The sequence below is a fragment of the Meleagris gallopavo genome, chromosome 4, assembly GCF_000146605.3.
Source record: "Meleagris gallopavo isolate NT-WF06-2002-E0010 breed Aviagen turkey brand Nicholas breeding stock chromosome 4, Turkey_5.1, whole genome shotgun sequence".
In the NCBI taxonomy this organism is placed as follows: domain Eukaryota; kingdom Metazoa; phylum Chordata; class Aves; order Galliformes; family Phasianidae; genus Meleagris; species Meleagris gallopavo.
The window spans coordinates 33,176,362-33,191,290 of NC_015014.2; the positions used below are offsets into that span (position 1 = coordinate 33,176,362).

A 14,929-nucleotide genomic window follows, 5' to 3' on the forward strand; every position below is an offset into this window, starting at 1 on the left:
AAAAAAAACATAAAATAAAACAAGATCATACAATCATAAAATGGCCTGGGTGGGAAAGGACCACAATGATCATCTAGTTTCAACCTCCCTGCTATGTGCAGGGTCGCCAACCACTAGACCAAGCTGCCTAGAGGTACATCCAGCCTGGCCTTGAATGCCTCCAGGACTTATTTTATTCTTAATGCTTCTTTTTACATAACAGGAGCTGTCAAATGCTTCTGTGATTTACTGCTAGCATAGCAATTATTTTCACAACACTGATTACATATTAAATTCTGAAATTTGTTAGTCTACTTGTTTACATATAGAGTAGAGAGATATAAGTGACTGGTAATGGCAAGTGTTGTTATCACACATGCTGGAGTTTCTACCCAGATTAGGCATTTATCCTCTAGCAGGGGATTCAAATTAGCATTTGAAACTAGGAAGCATATTTTAGCAGTGCTGTTACAAGTAACCAATACTGAATCAATTGCAAAATATACGGTGTATAAAGTTCTGTACAGAAGTGCTTCAGTCAAGACTGATGTTACTAACCTTCCATGACCATCCTCTCTTTTTGTACCAGACAAGAACTCCTTCTGTCCCAAGTGATCCTCAGCAGTTGAAGATGGGCTGTCCTTCTCACCTGCAAGCAATGGGAGGGCAGCACTGGAACTGCTCGTTTCCTCTGAAGATGATGAGGAGCTATGGGAGCGCAGTGGCACTTGGAGGCTTAGATGCTGTGCCTTTCTTTCTATTTCTATACCTATAGATCTACAATCCCAATCTTTTCGTTTTACACCATTTGTTTTACCTAGGATTGGAAACAAGAAAGAAAAACTGAACATCTGATACCACTACACAACTACAGTGGTCTCTTCCTCACTCACTGAAATAAGAAGTTTTACTTACAAAAAAAAAAAAGCCCTCATTTTGAAAATGCATACACATACTAGCATGTTTCCTAATAATATAAAATCAGAACAGCAAAACATTGAATTCTTTTAATAGACTGCTTTCTAGACAAAAATAGACGCAAGTCAGAAAGCTTCTTTTTACTCACAAAGAAGCTGGATGTTAATGTAAAAATTCAACATATAAAAATTTGCTCATTATTATCAATCCATTGACTTCTCTCAAAGGGTTCCATACCACCACAGAACCCCTTTCAACTACTCAACAGCCAGAATTAGAAAGACCATAAATACCAATGTGACGTTAGGAAATGATTCTTTTGGGCAAAACCAAATGATGTTACAGCACAATGCATTCTCACCATCTAAAATTTTAGGAATCTCTTTAGTAATTATCCATTCTCCTGGCTGCAGTAATGACTGACCATAAAACATATCAGATTCTGCACTTGTACTTGAGAAAGCAGAGCTGCTTGAAGGTGTCAGTTCCTCCAGCTTGAAAAAGTCCAGTCCTGTTAGTGTGCCACCAAAGAATCGACAACCACCCAGGCAGCCACATTTGTTCTTGCTTCTCTTATTCTTCAAATTGTCATCAGGCCACAAAAACCACAATCTACATAAGAGCAGGAAGGAAAAGAAAAAAAAGAGAACAGAAACACAACCGCATCACATTTAGTACATTTAAAATTACTTAAGACAAGATAAAAAGACATACACTAAAATATATTCAAATGCATCTTCTTCAAACTGCATCTCTCACCTTTTAGTTCGGTTATCATGCATCTCCAAGAAATGCCTCTGCACTTCATGTTTAGAAGGATGATCCGCAGCTAAAGCAATGTCAGCAGTGATGAGCCCCAAGTTGACAGATCCAGCTTCCAGCCAATATGCCCTCCTTAGGATTGGCTGAAGACCAGTTCTGCAGTTGTTCACTTGCTCAACATATTGTCTCAACTGAAGATCTTGAATAGCAGCGCTTACACCTTCTCCAACAGACTGATTGTGGAGGTTGCAGTTTGCAATACGTATAGTACCCATCTGAAAACATAAGTAATAACATGAACTCTGAATACTTAAACAAAGAAAAATTAGCCTTAATACAATTAACATAAAATCTATTTAATTCCAGGAAGGCTTCAGTAAACTACCATCTCCAAAACCAGTTTTAATAAACTACAAGCAAGTGCGCACGCACACACACACACACACACACGAAGGCAAGGTTTCAGATAGTTTTCAAACAACAAAAACAAAGTCTTAGGAGTATTTTGTTGTAAAGGGGTTCAAAGAGAATTCCCAACTTTAGACATGTTATAAAGAACCTTTAAAAAATTAAATCATTATTAACTTATTTGCTGTAACCATAAAAAACAAGAAATCTGAAACTTGACGTCACTATGACCTTAGACTAAAACACTGACTCCATACTTCCAATACAAAGCTGCATTAACTTGCAGAATACAGACATTTTATGCCACACCTGGTAAATACTTCAGTGAGAGATTCACATGAAATAGTGCAAAATTCAAAATAGAAGAAACTTTAAGTCTTGAGCTTTAATTCTGATCCATATGTATTGTGCTTTAACAGCCTTCTTATGATAACGATGTACTTTTTTTTACTGTTATAGCTCCAGTAGTTCTGCTGATTCAAAGAAGAGACTATCCATCTTCTGTATCTGGAAAAAGTTCTTGCTTTATCTACACACTCAGGTATGGAAACTGCTCACCTCACAACCAGCCTACCTGTCCATACAGAGCCAATCCTCCCCAAGAGTACTGAAGACCCCAGTAAAATATGATATTGCCCTGTCACATATGTCTTAAAACAATCTGAAGGTCGATGAGGTTTTCTGCACAGCTTCAGTAGTTTCCAAAAGATCTCCATGAAATACCTGAACCTTTCCAACTAAACATTCAAACTTTTCAAAGGGCAAGTAAGGAAAGCTGCAAAAGAGCCCAGCCATGGAGGAGCAACTCACTGAGCTAAATTTTTACTTCTCATCTTTGTCACAAACCATAATGAAACACTGAAAATTCTTTTTTAAATATGAATGGAATGCATTAGCGATATAATTTTCTATAGCAGTTCAGGTTATTAAGCTGCTTTTGAAAATACTGTCATTCATATTTATGACTGCAAACGCAGTTAATATTTGTGCTGATGCATTATAATATTAGACTCAGAAGATTTTATAGATGAAAATGCTTTTTCTTTTTTTCAAACTGCCACAAGATACCCAGCCACTCAAATGACAAGATATCGTATCTCAGATCACACAAAATGTTTAATAATTGCCACTTTCCTTCAGTTAGATTCTTGCTTATAATATGAAGCTGACCCCCAAACATTAGATATCAAGTCAAATTTTAAAACTAAACTTATTACTGGACAGCACAACTTCTAGTCAGTGTAATACCTTAATGCATTCCTATATCATCTCTTAACTTTCATTTTGCCATAGTTTTCTCTTGTATATAATGAGAGAGAAAGTCAACTCTTCTCTGCATATTGTTTTTTGAACAGAAACATTCTGCATTATTTTAGATTCGGTCAGGTAGCAACAGTAGTATCTCTCCCATCTCTGCCAATGATCTTAGTTTAGACAGCTGTCTCACATAACATGAGTTATCATGTAGTGAGTTGTATACACTTTTTCTCAATCATTTCCAGTTGCTGAGTTACTAACTTACAGAAAAAGTTCTTAACAACTCTCAGATGTAGACAATAGCTTTTATAGTGTTTTAATTGTTTTAATTTATTATGCCAATCTTGCAGCTCACATTTTTAATTTTGGAAGATAAACCATTTTACAAGACACTAATGGAAGTATTAAACATGACCGAAACTGACCTACTTCTCGCTCAGTCCAACCATTTTTAAAACCAACCTTCTATCACTTAGTTCCACTATAGTGCGCAAGCCATAAAAATTGGCAACTGTTACATCAAAAAAATGCAAAGACCTCTATTGACAAAAATATTTTAATTGTTGTTACCAGTAATGTCTTTTACCTTTATGTTGGTGGCACAGCCATGTTCTACCACATACAGATCTGCACCATCCATGGCTAAGCGTGTCATTGTGTACTTTAAGTCATCAGATGTTGGGCATGGCCCAGGGATGCAGTTCATCTAAGAAAAAAAAAAAAAACATCATAAACAACATCACAAAAACTGGTACCTATATGTTAAAACGAGGAGGAGGTCAAGAGATGAAATTCGCAAATCACGCTTTATATATTGCAAGACTCCTTAGGTCTTTAAGTGAATGTCCATATATGGATTCCAAGTGATATTTATCAAATCCAGAATCCATGATAACATCTGTTTGCTCAGGCCACAATAGTACGAGCCATAGAAGCCATAAGCTGTTAATTTAAGTCCCTCATCAAAACCACTGTTTCAACAACAGAGAATAAAAGGATGGCAATGTGCCAGGAGCATGATGAGAAGTCTGATCTTTGTCCCTTAAGGGAAATTGAAGTATGCCATTTGTCTCTGAACTGTCACTGCAGAGATAAGAAAATATGCATGACTCTTCTGGATACTGTCTCTCAAGATAATTAATGTAGCATAAAAACATGGTGTAAATCCCCAGAAAAATTCAGATAGAATTGCTTTTCTTTCTAAAACATAATTAGCTATAATTTATCAAAGGGAGTAGTCAATCTGAGTACATGCTCCATATATCTTGATAACTTTAAGGTTGGGCTTATAAAGTTTAAAAAAAAGCCTGTACAAATATAGTGAATAATTAAGATGGGTAAGAGGTTACCTTAGAGTCACAGAAACGACGATCAATTCCATGCTGGCATATTATTACAGATTTAGGTCTTTCCAGTTCAAACTCACGGCACACTACGTGAAACACAAAGGTCTGCCCCCATTCCAGAAGACTTGCAAGCTGTAAGCAAATAACATGTTGTCAAATAGTAAGTATGCAAAATAAAGTTACAGTATTCAACAGATTATTGAAAGAACATCACTAAAGGTTGGAAGGTTAGAAGGAGTAAAACCAAACAGAAGACCTCATCATAATATTCTGTCTTCATTACTTTGTTCAAACACAGCCTATTGTCCATTACTCAAGATTTATTTCTGTGTGTGCCAGAAGATGCACGTGTAATACTGTGACATGAACGTAAACAATTCCTAAATTGCATCTTAATCTAAGGAAACAGCTTTACTTTTAGGGTTAGACAGGCATTTCATTGCAAAGATGGAGATCATCTTATTTTTCCTCAAAAAAAATGCCTCTAAATACCCTAATACCTTAAGGGTCTCTTCCAACTCAAATGATTCTATGAGTCTATCAATTTCAGTGTCATACCTCCTTGTATGTAAGTAACAAAGTTACATTCAGAAAACATAGAAGGAAGCTGGCTAAACAGAATACTACTGAATCTCGCTGGACCTAGTAATTACCCAATTGTTGATTTAAATCTTTTATATAGTTAGCTTATTCATAAAGGAAATGAATCATGACTGCCTAGCTCTATTATGAGAGGGAAATGGGTTTTCTTCGGCTAATCAAAGGAAAGGGGACTTTAAATCAGGACCAATTCAATTGGAATTTAATATAGCTATGACTGTCCTCCACAAGATCTCTCGTCCTCCCTTTAGTTGTATACCTTCACAAATTCTTACAATACATCATGCTATGGAAGGAAAAAGCCAATGACCCTGAAAGAAGTAAATTCAAGTTCTGGTTCACATCAATGCTGACAACAAAAAAAGCAAAATTAAAATCCTCTATGAAGTATTCAATTGATAATTTCTACAAGAAGAAAACTCTTAAGTTATATCAAACGTTTAGAAATGTTCCTTCAAGATTAGACTATTTTTAATCAACTCAGTTTAAACTTGAAGCAACTACCGCTAGAATAAATACTACAGCTAATCTAAATCAGCAGTACTAATTTGGGAAGTATCTCTACAAAAGCCTGTATATGCAGCATGAAAACCTATCTTGAGCCTATTCTATAAATGTAATGTAATTGCCTTAAGCCTCGTTTTGATTTTGTATGCTTAAATAAGTGTTTAAGCCTTGAAAATAACACCAATTTTTAGAGGAATATGAGGATGCAGAAGTGTCTAAAAAAAGAAATCAAGCTAACTACAGAATAAAATGTATATATTTTTCTCATGTTTCACAGCACAGTGGCAAAAGAACCTTTTCTAAAGATCTCATAGCCCACATCAGAAATAAAACTAAGCCACTGGCCTAAAACATGCTTGGAGTCACTGTAATATAATGGAAAAATGAAGGCAGCATAAATGGCAGAACTAAAATGACTGATTGCTGTGAAAGCAAACTACTTTACAGTGGGGCCAAGCATTAGAAGCTATGCAGCTACCAGCTATTCTGATCGAGAGCCCCGCTCATTCTACTTCCCCACAAATCACTTCAATTGCCTCCTACTTCAAAACTTGGCTTTGTCAATAGGTTTCTATGGAATGTCAAAACTTTATCTGCAAGGTAAAATTTTTGCCAGTTGCTGAACCTGTTATCCTCCTTCCTGATAGCATTCCTGCAAGCAAATGCCCATGTATCTGAATGAACGTTACACGTGAGGGACAACAAGATACCTTTCAATTTGTTCTTTCCAGATTGTTAATCAGTAGGAGTAATGAACTTGAACCTCCAAAATTCAGCATCATAAAATGAAAGTGTTTTTAGAGGAAGTCAAACACAATTTCACTAAGAATTCCTTACTTGATTTTTTTTAAATAGAGTTTTTTTCTCTGCTCTTTGTTACATTCTTTAGCATATGGCTGAAAGGGTCCCAAAACACTGGATCTATTTACAGAGAAGTTTGTACGATCAAGCCACTTTTAAGTACAAGCAGTTACTATGGTTGATTTTCTAATCAGTATTCAAGTGTATTAACATGCATAGACATAACATGCATTTACACTTATTATCATCAGCATTCACTGATTTGTTCATGTATGGTAAATATCACTCTTTTAAACGCTCATTTAACACTAGACATCCTGTTATATCTAGGTGAATATCAGATTTGGCTCTGCTGGAATCTCCTATTTTTTCCATGTAAATGGTTAAATTTCTAGATTTCAAGTTACTTAAGGCTGAGATTGCACACTTTCTGAAGCTCATGCTATATCAGTTTTAAAGAAAGAAGGAAGTTGATACTTCACAGTGAACAGTTTCTAGATGATACCTGCGGTGCTGTAACTTTGGCAGTAAGACTTCCAGCCTGCACATCTATTAGCCACGCATATTCTAAAGTATCACTTCCAAGAGGCAAACCTTCTGCAGAAAACATCGCGTGGGCACGCAACTGCAGACCTGATAGACTGATGTGGCCCTCTCGAAGGACTTCATCAGCTGCAGGTCTCTGTCAAGGACAAGATAACAGTTAAGTAAACTGCAAAGACTGTATAATTAGGAAGTGCAAAAAACAGAAATAAAATACAGTCAGATATTCCATATACACTCATATTCACTTCCTAAACGCTGCTGACTTTTATACAGTTACACAGTCCCAAGACTTCTCAGCATCACGCATGCAACAGCATATACGTAAGTCTCATGTGGGGAAGGAAGCCTTATCTTTTAACCACTGGCAACCAATGTCAATTACCTTCCCTAGGGGATTTCCACTCTGTGACATCATTGGGAACATCTCTTAAATAGTACTGCAGTAAAATACAAAGAATGGAAGACCACATTTGACAATGGAAGGGATCAAGGTTAAAAAAAATAAATAACTTATGAACGTCTGCTACAGTCAGCTAACAACTGAAAAAGATCAGTAAATAAAATCAGAGACGGTCCTCTAAATTGCATTTTTCATTGAAGAATTTCTTGGTTACCTAAAGCAAAGCTACTCAGCTGCAGATACAAGAACTCAGATAAAATAATATTACTTCACTGACCAAAGAAGAAACCAAAAAGATAAAAGCTGCTCAGACATACTCTAGGAGCTTGTGATTACACTGAGGTAAGCTGTGATTTAAATCCAGTGAGTCAACAGCAAAACTTTTCTTTCCCTCAGTTTCAAATACTGCGTTGCCCAGTTCATTTTCCACCATCAGGAAACCCTTTGGAGCTCCTCAGTGAAGAAGAAACACGTCTTTAGGTATTACCCACAACCCACATCTCAATGTAGGGAAGCTATTCAAAACAACAGGAGGCTAACCTAACTGGCACTAAAACCATAAAGCAATGGTACTTGCTCAGTTCTGTAGAAAGAAATTCCTATTCCACATAAATTACAACTATGAACTGCATACTTCAAGGTTGAACTGTGAAGTATCAAGCAGCATTTTCATGACACATAATATGAGTAAGAGGTCAAACTAACAGGTTTTTTTTAAACTGAAGTATGAATGTTTTCCATCATTAAATGCTAGGAAATAACACCAGATGTTTCTAACACACATAAACTGATCAAATCTTTCTTCATGATATTTTTAAAAATGTGCTTGCTGGTGTGTTTATCATTTAAACCAATAAAAATGCCCCACACAGAAGTCTTACTAGGAACCAACCAGGGAATGAGGAGCGGCCAAAGAGAAAACAGCAAAGACAATATATATAAACTGCAGGAAAGAAAACCTGTAAATGAAAGAACAGCTGCAAGAAGTGTCTTGCAGTGTCACCTAAACACCCCAATCTGAGGCAGCAGTAAGAACAAAACGCAGGGAAATCAGTTGCAAGCTGAAATTTCTCATGGCCAACATGTGGTGCAATGAGCTGCACTGGCTGCTAGATAGCAGCACTGCAAGCAGCCTCATTCCCTGTACTCCCTCCTTTGCACCTAGGAACTCTTTTTGCTTTCACTTGATTAAAAACATTCTGGCTTTTATATTCAGTATGTCCCCCCTGATATTTGGGATTCTGAAAGAGAGTAACAGAAAGCTTAACCTATTTTTACGTGTATATATATATACACACAGGGGTTAGGGGTGAAAGGCTTAAAGTCTCAGGGCAATTAAATAAAAAAATTAAAAAAAAAAACCTCCAAAATTAAGGTTATGGCTGCAACCTCATCTCTACTTCCTTGTACATATGTACTGTGATTAAGTTACAGTTAGAAAAAAAACCTAAAAGAAGTCATTCAGTGCACAAAATAGATTATTTTCTTAAATACATGGCTATAGAAAAGCTTGGGTTCCTCATAGAATAATACCATCCCCCCACTCCACACCCTGTCAAAATAAAAACAAAACAACTGATCAAAGAGCCAGCAACAAAAACACACCAAAGAAACCTTGCAGCAGACATCGTTACCCCAACTGAAAGTTCTCAGGACTTTTTTGACATACAGGTTTAATTACAGTTTCAAATAGCAATTCTTATTGCCTTCAGCTGCACCTGTGAAAAGCAAGTCCTGCAATACAAACACTTTGCTCCAGAAACAAAGTTACAAGGGAAAGAGAATTGCCTGCCCTGTGTTATCAGTACATCCAATTTAGGCAGCTGTCCTCAAAGACCACTGTATTAATCCTATTGAGATTATTCATTTGCAATTCCTGCAACTCCACACCACCACTTTTTCTCAGGTTACTATTACAGATAATTGCATCATTGTACCCAAAGCCCAGGCTGCAACTCCACTTTCTCCACGAGGCTATTTTCTTTGTTAATCAGAGCTTAAGAAGGTAATACTCTCAAAGTACAAGAGCTAACATGGCACATCCTAAGATGCTATTTAACTTCTTGTCAGGACAGTACATTATTTCTTGCAGTCCCTTTCTTTCTCTTTTAGTCAGTTTACAGCCAGAGGTTATATTTAAGGTACTTTTGTTCTTGTGCATTGGGTCCAAATCTGGAAAGTTTGAACAAGCATCAACCAATTTGTTTCATTAGCTTTCTGACATATTAGAGAACAAGGGGACACGTGTCTTTGTCTGTGCATGGTTAGCAGTACACGGTTTTCAAATACTGCACTATTATTTTTAGCAGCACTATATTCCAGGATACAGGGATTGAAAATTCAAGTACTGTGGTTTTAATGCAGCCAGCGTGAGCATAAATAAAACAAGAACTGAAATAGTCACCAGCTTCACCAAGTAAGGATAATTGCTTGTGCTAATGAATTGCCATCTAAAATCCTCACTAAACTAAATTTATGCATGAAGACAATTTTTGAAAAGTTTACTAACAATTACAGTAAATTTGTACTTAGCTAACTGATAAGCCACAAGTAATGCTTAATTTTGTCTCTAATTATTTTCATTGTTCCCCTACCAGAGGAAAATTACAGGTCATGCCAGTATCTTGATTGTAAGCTAAAGATCCGGCTCTGTAATTTATTCTAACAAAATGCATAAAAATGTGAAGGATGTAGTTATACTATTTGCTACCACTTTTATTTCTGCTGTTTAAAAAAGTGAAACGTCTTCAGGCACTGCACAAAATTTACTTGAATCACTACCTACAATAGATTTTAAGACAAAAATCTTAAAAAAGATTCAACATTTCTAAGACCAATCTGACTATTACTCTCAGTTTCCTAAAGAATCTTTTCAAGGAAGATTTAAATAAAATTAAGAAAACATACAATATTCTACATGCCTTTCACTTCAAATGCATACTGGAGAAACAAAGAATAATATATATATTATTCTTTCATATATATAGATATATAGATATATAGATATATAGATATACACTTTCATATATATATATATATGCATCAAAATTTTCTTTCATGTATGATTCAAAAGCCTTAAGCTTTGTATATATCAAAAGAATCCATATTAAAATCATTACAATTCCCCCAAACCAGATACAACCAAATAAAATTGGCTAACTACCTGATAATTGTCATTCAGAAACAAATTCACTGGAGACAGCACAAGTTGAAGCATTGTTTCTCTAAATCCTTTCTTCATCTCAAAACATAACCTCTCCAAGAACGCTGTAGGGCACTCAGGACCATCAGGACTACAATGCTGAAGTAAAAATAAAAAAAATTAAAAAAAAAAATAATCAAACAGCCATTTCAGAATCTGAAAATGTACAACACTGTTGAAGTTGCTAGATTAGAAGCAAACCTGTAAGCAGTAAGCATGCTAGCTTTCCTTCAAATTGATAATTAAAAAGAAATCTGTGCAACTTCAAAAATTTTTCAACAGTTATATAAACAGCAATTCAAATCCATCTGAGCTAATCCAAATCTTTATGTGGAATAGTTTTTAAATTCTTGGGAATCCCTCACAATGCAGCTACAAAGAGCAGGATGTGTCATCAGGAGATAGCTTTGGTATTCAGCAGAGAAATCATAATTGTCAATCAAAAATAATGAACTCTGAAAACCTATCTTCAGTTCACATTTCAGATAAGCAAAACCAACCATGTCCCAAACTACTTTAGATAGCCATAATTTTGCTGAAGAGTACCCATGCATTTTAAAAACACCTCCCTAACCTAACCTAACATTGTACGGAGTTACATTTGCTCCAGATCATGCAACTGGGGGAAAAAAAAAAACAAACAACAAAACAACAATTACAAGCAACAAAATACTTCAAGATTGTAAAGCTCTTACCACTGGCAATCGCCCATGCACTTTGTACAAATTAACAAGGACAGTAATATCCCATGGACGTAGAGTAAGAGGGTGAACTGGTTTGACAGAGCTTTCATTTTCCTTCTTTTCATTTTCTACTCCCACAGCTGTCCATCCAGAGCTCGAAGATGTTGACAGAGACAAAACAGGGCTTGAAATAACTTCTTCAAAATCAGTATACATGTCATCTTCTCCAAAATAATTTTCCTAGGAAAATCAATTACTTGCAATGACTGTAGGGAAAACATTTTATAAAATTTTACAAAAGTTATTGCTAACCTCTTCCCCTTCCTGAAATTCACCTGCCTGCTAAGACTTCTTTTCTAAGCACAAATCTGTAGAGCAAGCAAGCAAAGAGGAAATGTACAACACAGAGAAAGCAAGCAATTGCAAAATGCTCACGTCCTTGGAAAAAGGTCTGCAGGAAAAGACAGGCGTATTATTGGACCTGACATGGATATGTAATTTTATCATCTCACATTAAGTCTCCAAAGTATTTTTTCTGTTAAAATGCTATATATGAACTAAGTACTGCTCAGTGCACAAAGCAAAAAGTTCACAGAAGTTGAACAAAGTTAACTGGCTTTGCTTTTTAACGGAGTGAAAAGATAGAAGTCATTGTGAAGAGATAGATCTTGAAGCTTTTGTTGTTGTTCTATAAAGGAGATCCAGCAGAGGGCGCCAGAAACTCCAGTAATTTATTCTTGGTACTTTTTACCAGAACTTGAACATCGTTCATTCCCAGTAGGTAGGACCTCCCTAGGGAGCACAAGACACTACACCAAAAAACTACCTCCAAAAAACAGAACGCTTACGAAAACTGCATAAATCTTTCCCACATTTTACTTAAGATCAATGAAAATGAACTAAAAACAACTAAATAGAAAAATGAGCATAGAATTAAAAAACACCACCAGTAATCTACTACAAGATGCTATCAGTACAGCTGGACAAAATGATGTAAACACTGACAAAAATGCTGAAAAGAACATTACATTTGCATTTTCAAAGATGAGTTATCTAGATTTTCTTTTGAGATTCAGAAGACAAAATCTGCACGCCAAAAATCAAATCACCATGGGATCAAGCGATCTAACGTAACACTGTTTATTTATCTCTCCAGAGGAAATGAATATTGAAGAAGAGAGAGCTTGCATGGAAAGACAGCATCATCTCACAAGCTTAGGAACTCCAAGAGGAGATCAATAAACAATTCAATAAACTGTGTCAAACACGAGCAGATTTCCGTACCACAATATATGTAGTCTTCTCAAGACATTCGCTATTGGCCTAATGTTGTTCCTATTTCTTTTAGTGTGAATGTGAAATAATATATGACATATTTGCAATTCCTGGACTCTGCAAAAGCTTTTTTTTCTGCTATTCATACATGCAGGATCTTTATGTAAGAACTTAAAAGTGACTTCTTCAATATCAGTCCTTACAAATAATCACTAGCCTCAGAAAATTCCTCATCACAACCCTAAATGAAAACATACAGAAAAAGGTTAAAACAAACCTTAAAAAAAACAAAAACAAAAACAAAAAAACAAAAAACAAAACCTAAGTAATTGAACAAAATACAAGTATCTCATAGTTATCTAATAGAAGTGACATGTTCAATCACCTCTGCCTTTCTCATAACAAGGCCAGGTGAGGTAGGTAGGAAGAAATTCAGTCACTGTGAGCCATCCTAAAGACCACTAACAGAAGACAACTTGAGATAAGCAACAGATGCTAGCATATTAAAGTGTAACAGAGAAACATCAAGGCAACACAAAAAATTGTTCCTAAATATTCCCTGAAGTAGTTTTTTAGATTAAATTTATTCTCACATCCTTTCCCTCTATGATCCCAACTGCAGAAATTTCCAACTTGATTAAAACAAAAAACAAACAATCAGGATACTCTGCAGAACTTACAATGCCGTAAGGGCACAAATTCTGATACATCTTTGCATAAAAGTAGCTGTTAATGTACAACCAGTCAAAGATGCATTTTTATGTTTCTAATATTTACATGCACGACATCACAGAAGAAAAACTATGCTGATAAAGTCTACTTCTGTTTTGTAAACCTGTTCCAACTGTACTCAACCCAGCCATGCCATATTATCAAACCAAGCCATGCCAAACTAGTCCTTATGAAAGAACTAAATTCACATATTCTGCAGAATTCTGTCCATTTCAAACAAATCACCTCCCTTTCCAACATGTGGCCATCCATAAACACTGAGAGCTGTGTTTCTGTGCTTACCTTTATAGATAGAAAGGCTTTAAGCAATGGTCCATACAGAGTTATCTGGGAATCTGGAGAGAGTTCCAGTTCCACATGGAGCTTATCTGGGGGCAGCTCTGCGGGGTCGAGGGGAAGGCGGGTCGAAGCAGTGGGAGATGAAATCACGCTCTCGGATGTCTTCTGTGATGGCCTTAGCACAGATAGCATTGTTTCTTCCATTTCTGACACTTGGGAGAAAATGAAAACAGATTTTTATTAGGTTTCAACCAGACAAAATTATAAAAATACGGAAGCATAATAAACCTACAGCTCCTTGCAGCTTTCTGGTTTGGATTCTATAACTATGATAACGTATCTATGCTACAGAACAGATTTCAGATTTCTCAGATCTAGTAATCATGAGAATACAGTAAAACACAGAATATTTTTGTCAACATGAATTATGCAAGAGAAAAACAAGTCCACAAGTTACAAAAAAAGATTAATTTATTTATCTTGTTTTTCAAGTTAAACAAGACCTGCTTTTATTTCAGTGTGGCAGATTTCCCACAACCACATAGCTTTTGCAGAGTAAACAGAAGTGAATAAACAGAAGCACTGTAAAAGATGTATTAAAAATCTGTTCTGAACCAACGACTCTGTATGCTACAATTTCCTCCCAAACTCAATTACTCTAGTAACAAAACAGTCCTGAAATTCAATTTCTATTTCTTCTTTTTACTTGGAGCTAAGGAGAAGCTTATTGTCTTTTTTAAGTGAGGAAAGACCAGGAAAACGAAGTGAATAACTCAAAATCATTTGGGGTTGTAAAGTGATTGCTGAAAAGCAAAACGCTTTATGGGGAAATCACAGAAAATTTTGTTCCAGGTAAAGTAAGGGTTCAATAGCTCAACTGGGGGAATCAGCACATGCAGAACTACAGTGAGTACACACGTGTCCAGCAAACTACCTTGAAGGTTTAACCTATCATTGTTGCCTATAATACTTGTTCAGTGTTTTCCGTATATCAGTTAGCTAAATGCCACAACGAGAAGAGCACTTATTTGGAAATTGCACCTCTTTATTATATAACTTATTTGTTTCAGAGATTTAAAGCATTTTACCAATTGATTAAAAGGAAAATACTAATGGTTATTACTAGAACAAACACACTGTGTCAGCATCACAGCTCAAATCCAACTGTGGAAGTGTATTCAACTTTATTAATTGAAGGATTCCCCATTGAACGAAGCTGTAGGTGCAATTACCT

General features: G+C 35.8%; 1 protein-coding gene across 12 annotated transcripts in view; it reads right to left on the reverse strand.

Moving 5' to 3' along the window:
- Window positions 1-14,929, reverse strand: part of KIAA1109 (KIAA1109 ortholog) — a 100,571-nt gene that overhangs the window by 59,963 nt on the left and 25,679 nt on the right. For 11 of the 12 annotated variants that reach the window (XM_010709918.3, XM_010709919.3, XM_010709929.3 and 8 more), the window contains exons 18-26: window positions 13,699-13,907; window positions 11,422-11,649; window positions 10,688-10,825; window positions 7,084-7,260; window positions 4,674-4,802; window positions 3,911-4,030; window positions 1,657-1,934; window positions 1,259-1,509; window positions 538-796 (exon numbers count right to left, since the gene is read on the reverse strand). In XM_010709918.3, the coding sequence (XP_010708220.1) occupies window positions 538-796; window positions 1,259-1,509; window positions 1,657-1,934; window positions 3,911-4,030; window positions 4,674-4,802; window positions 7,084-7,260; window positions 10,688-10,825; window positions 11,422-11,649; window positions 13,699-13,907 (1,789 nt within the window). The remainder of the gene's footprint in view (window positions 1-537; window positions 797-1,258; window positions 1,510-1,656; window positions 1,935-3,910; window positions 4,031-4,673; window positions 4,803-7,083; window positions 7,261-10,687; window positions 10,826-11,421; window positions 11,650-13,698; window positions 13,908-14,929) is intronic. The other variant, XM_010709920.3, reaches the window with a different exon arrangement.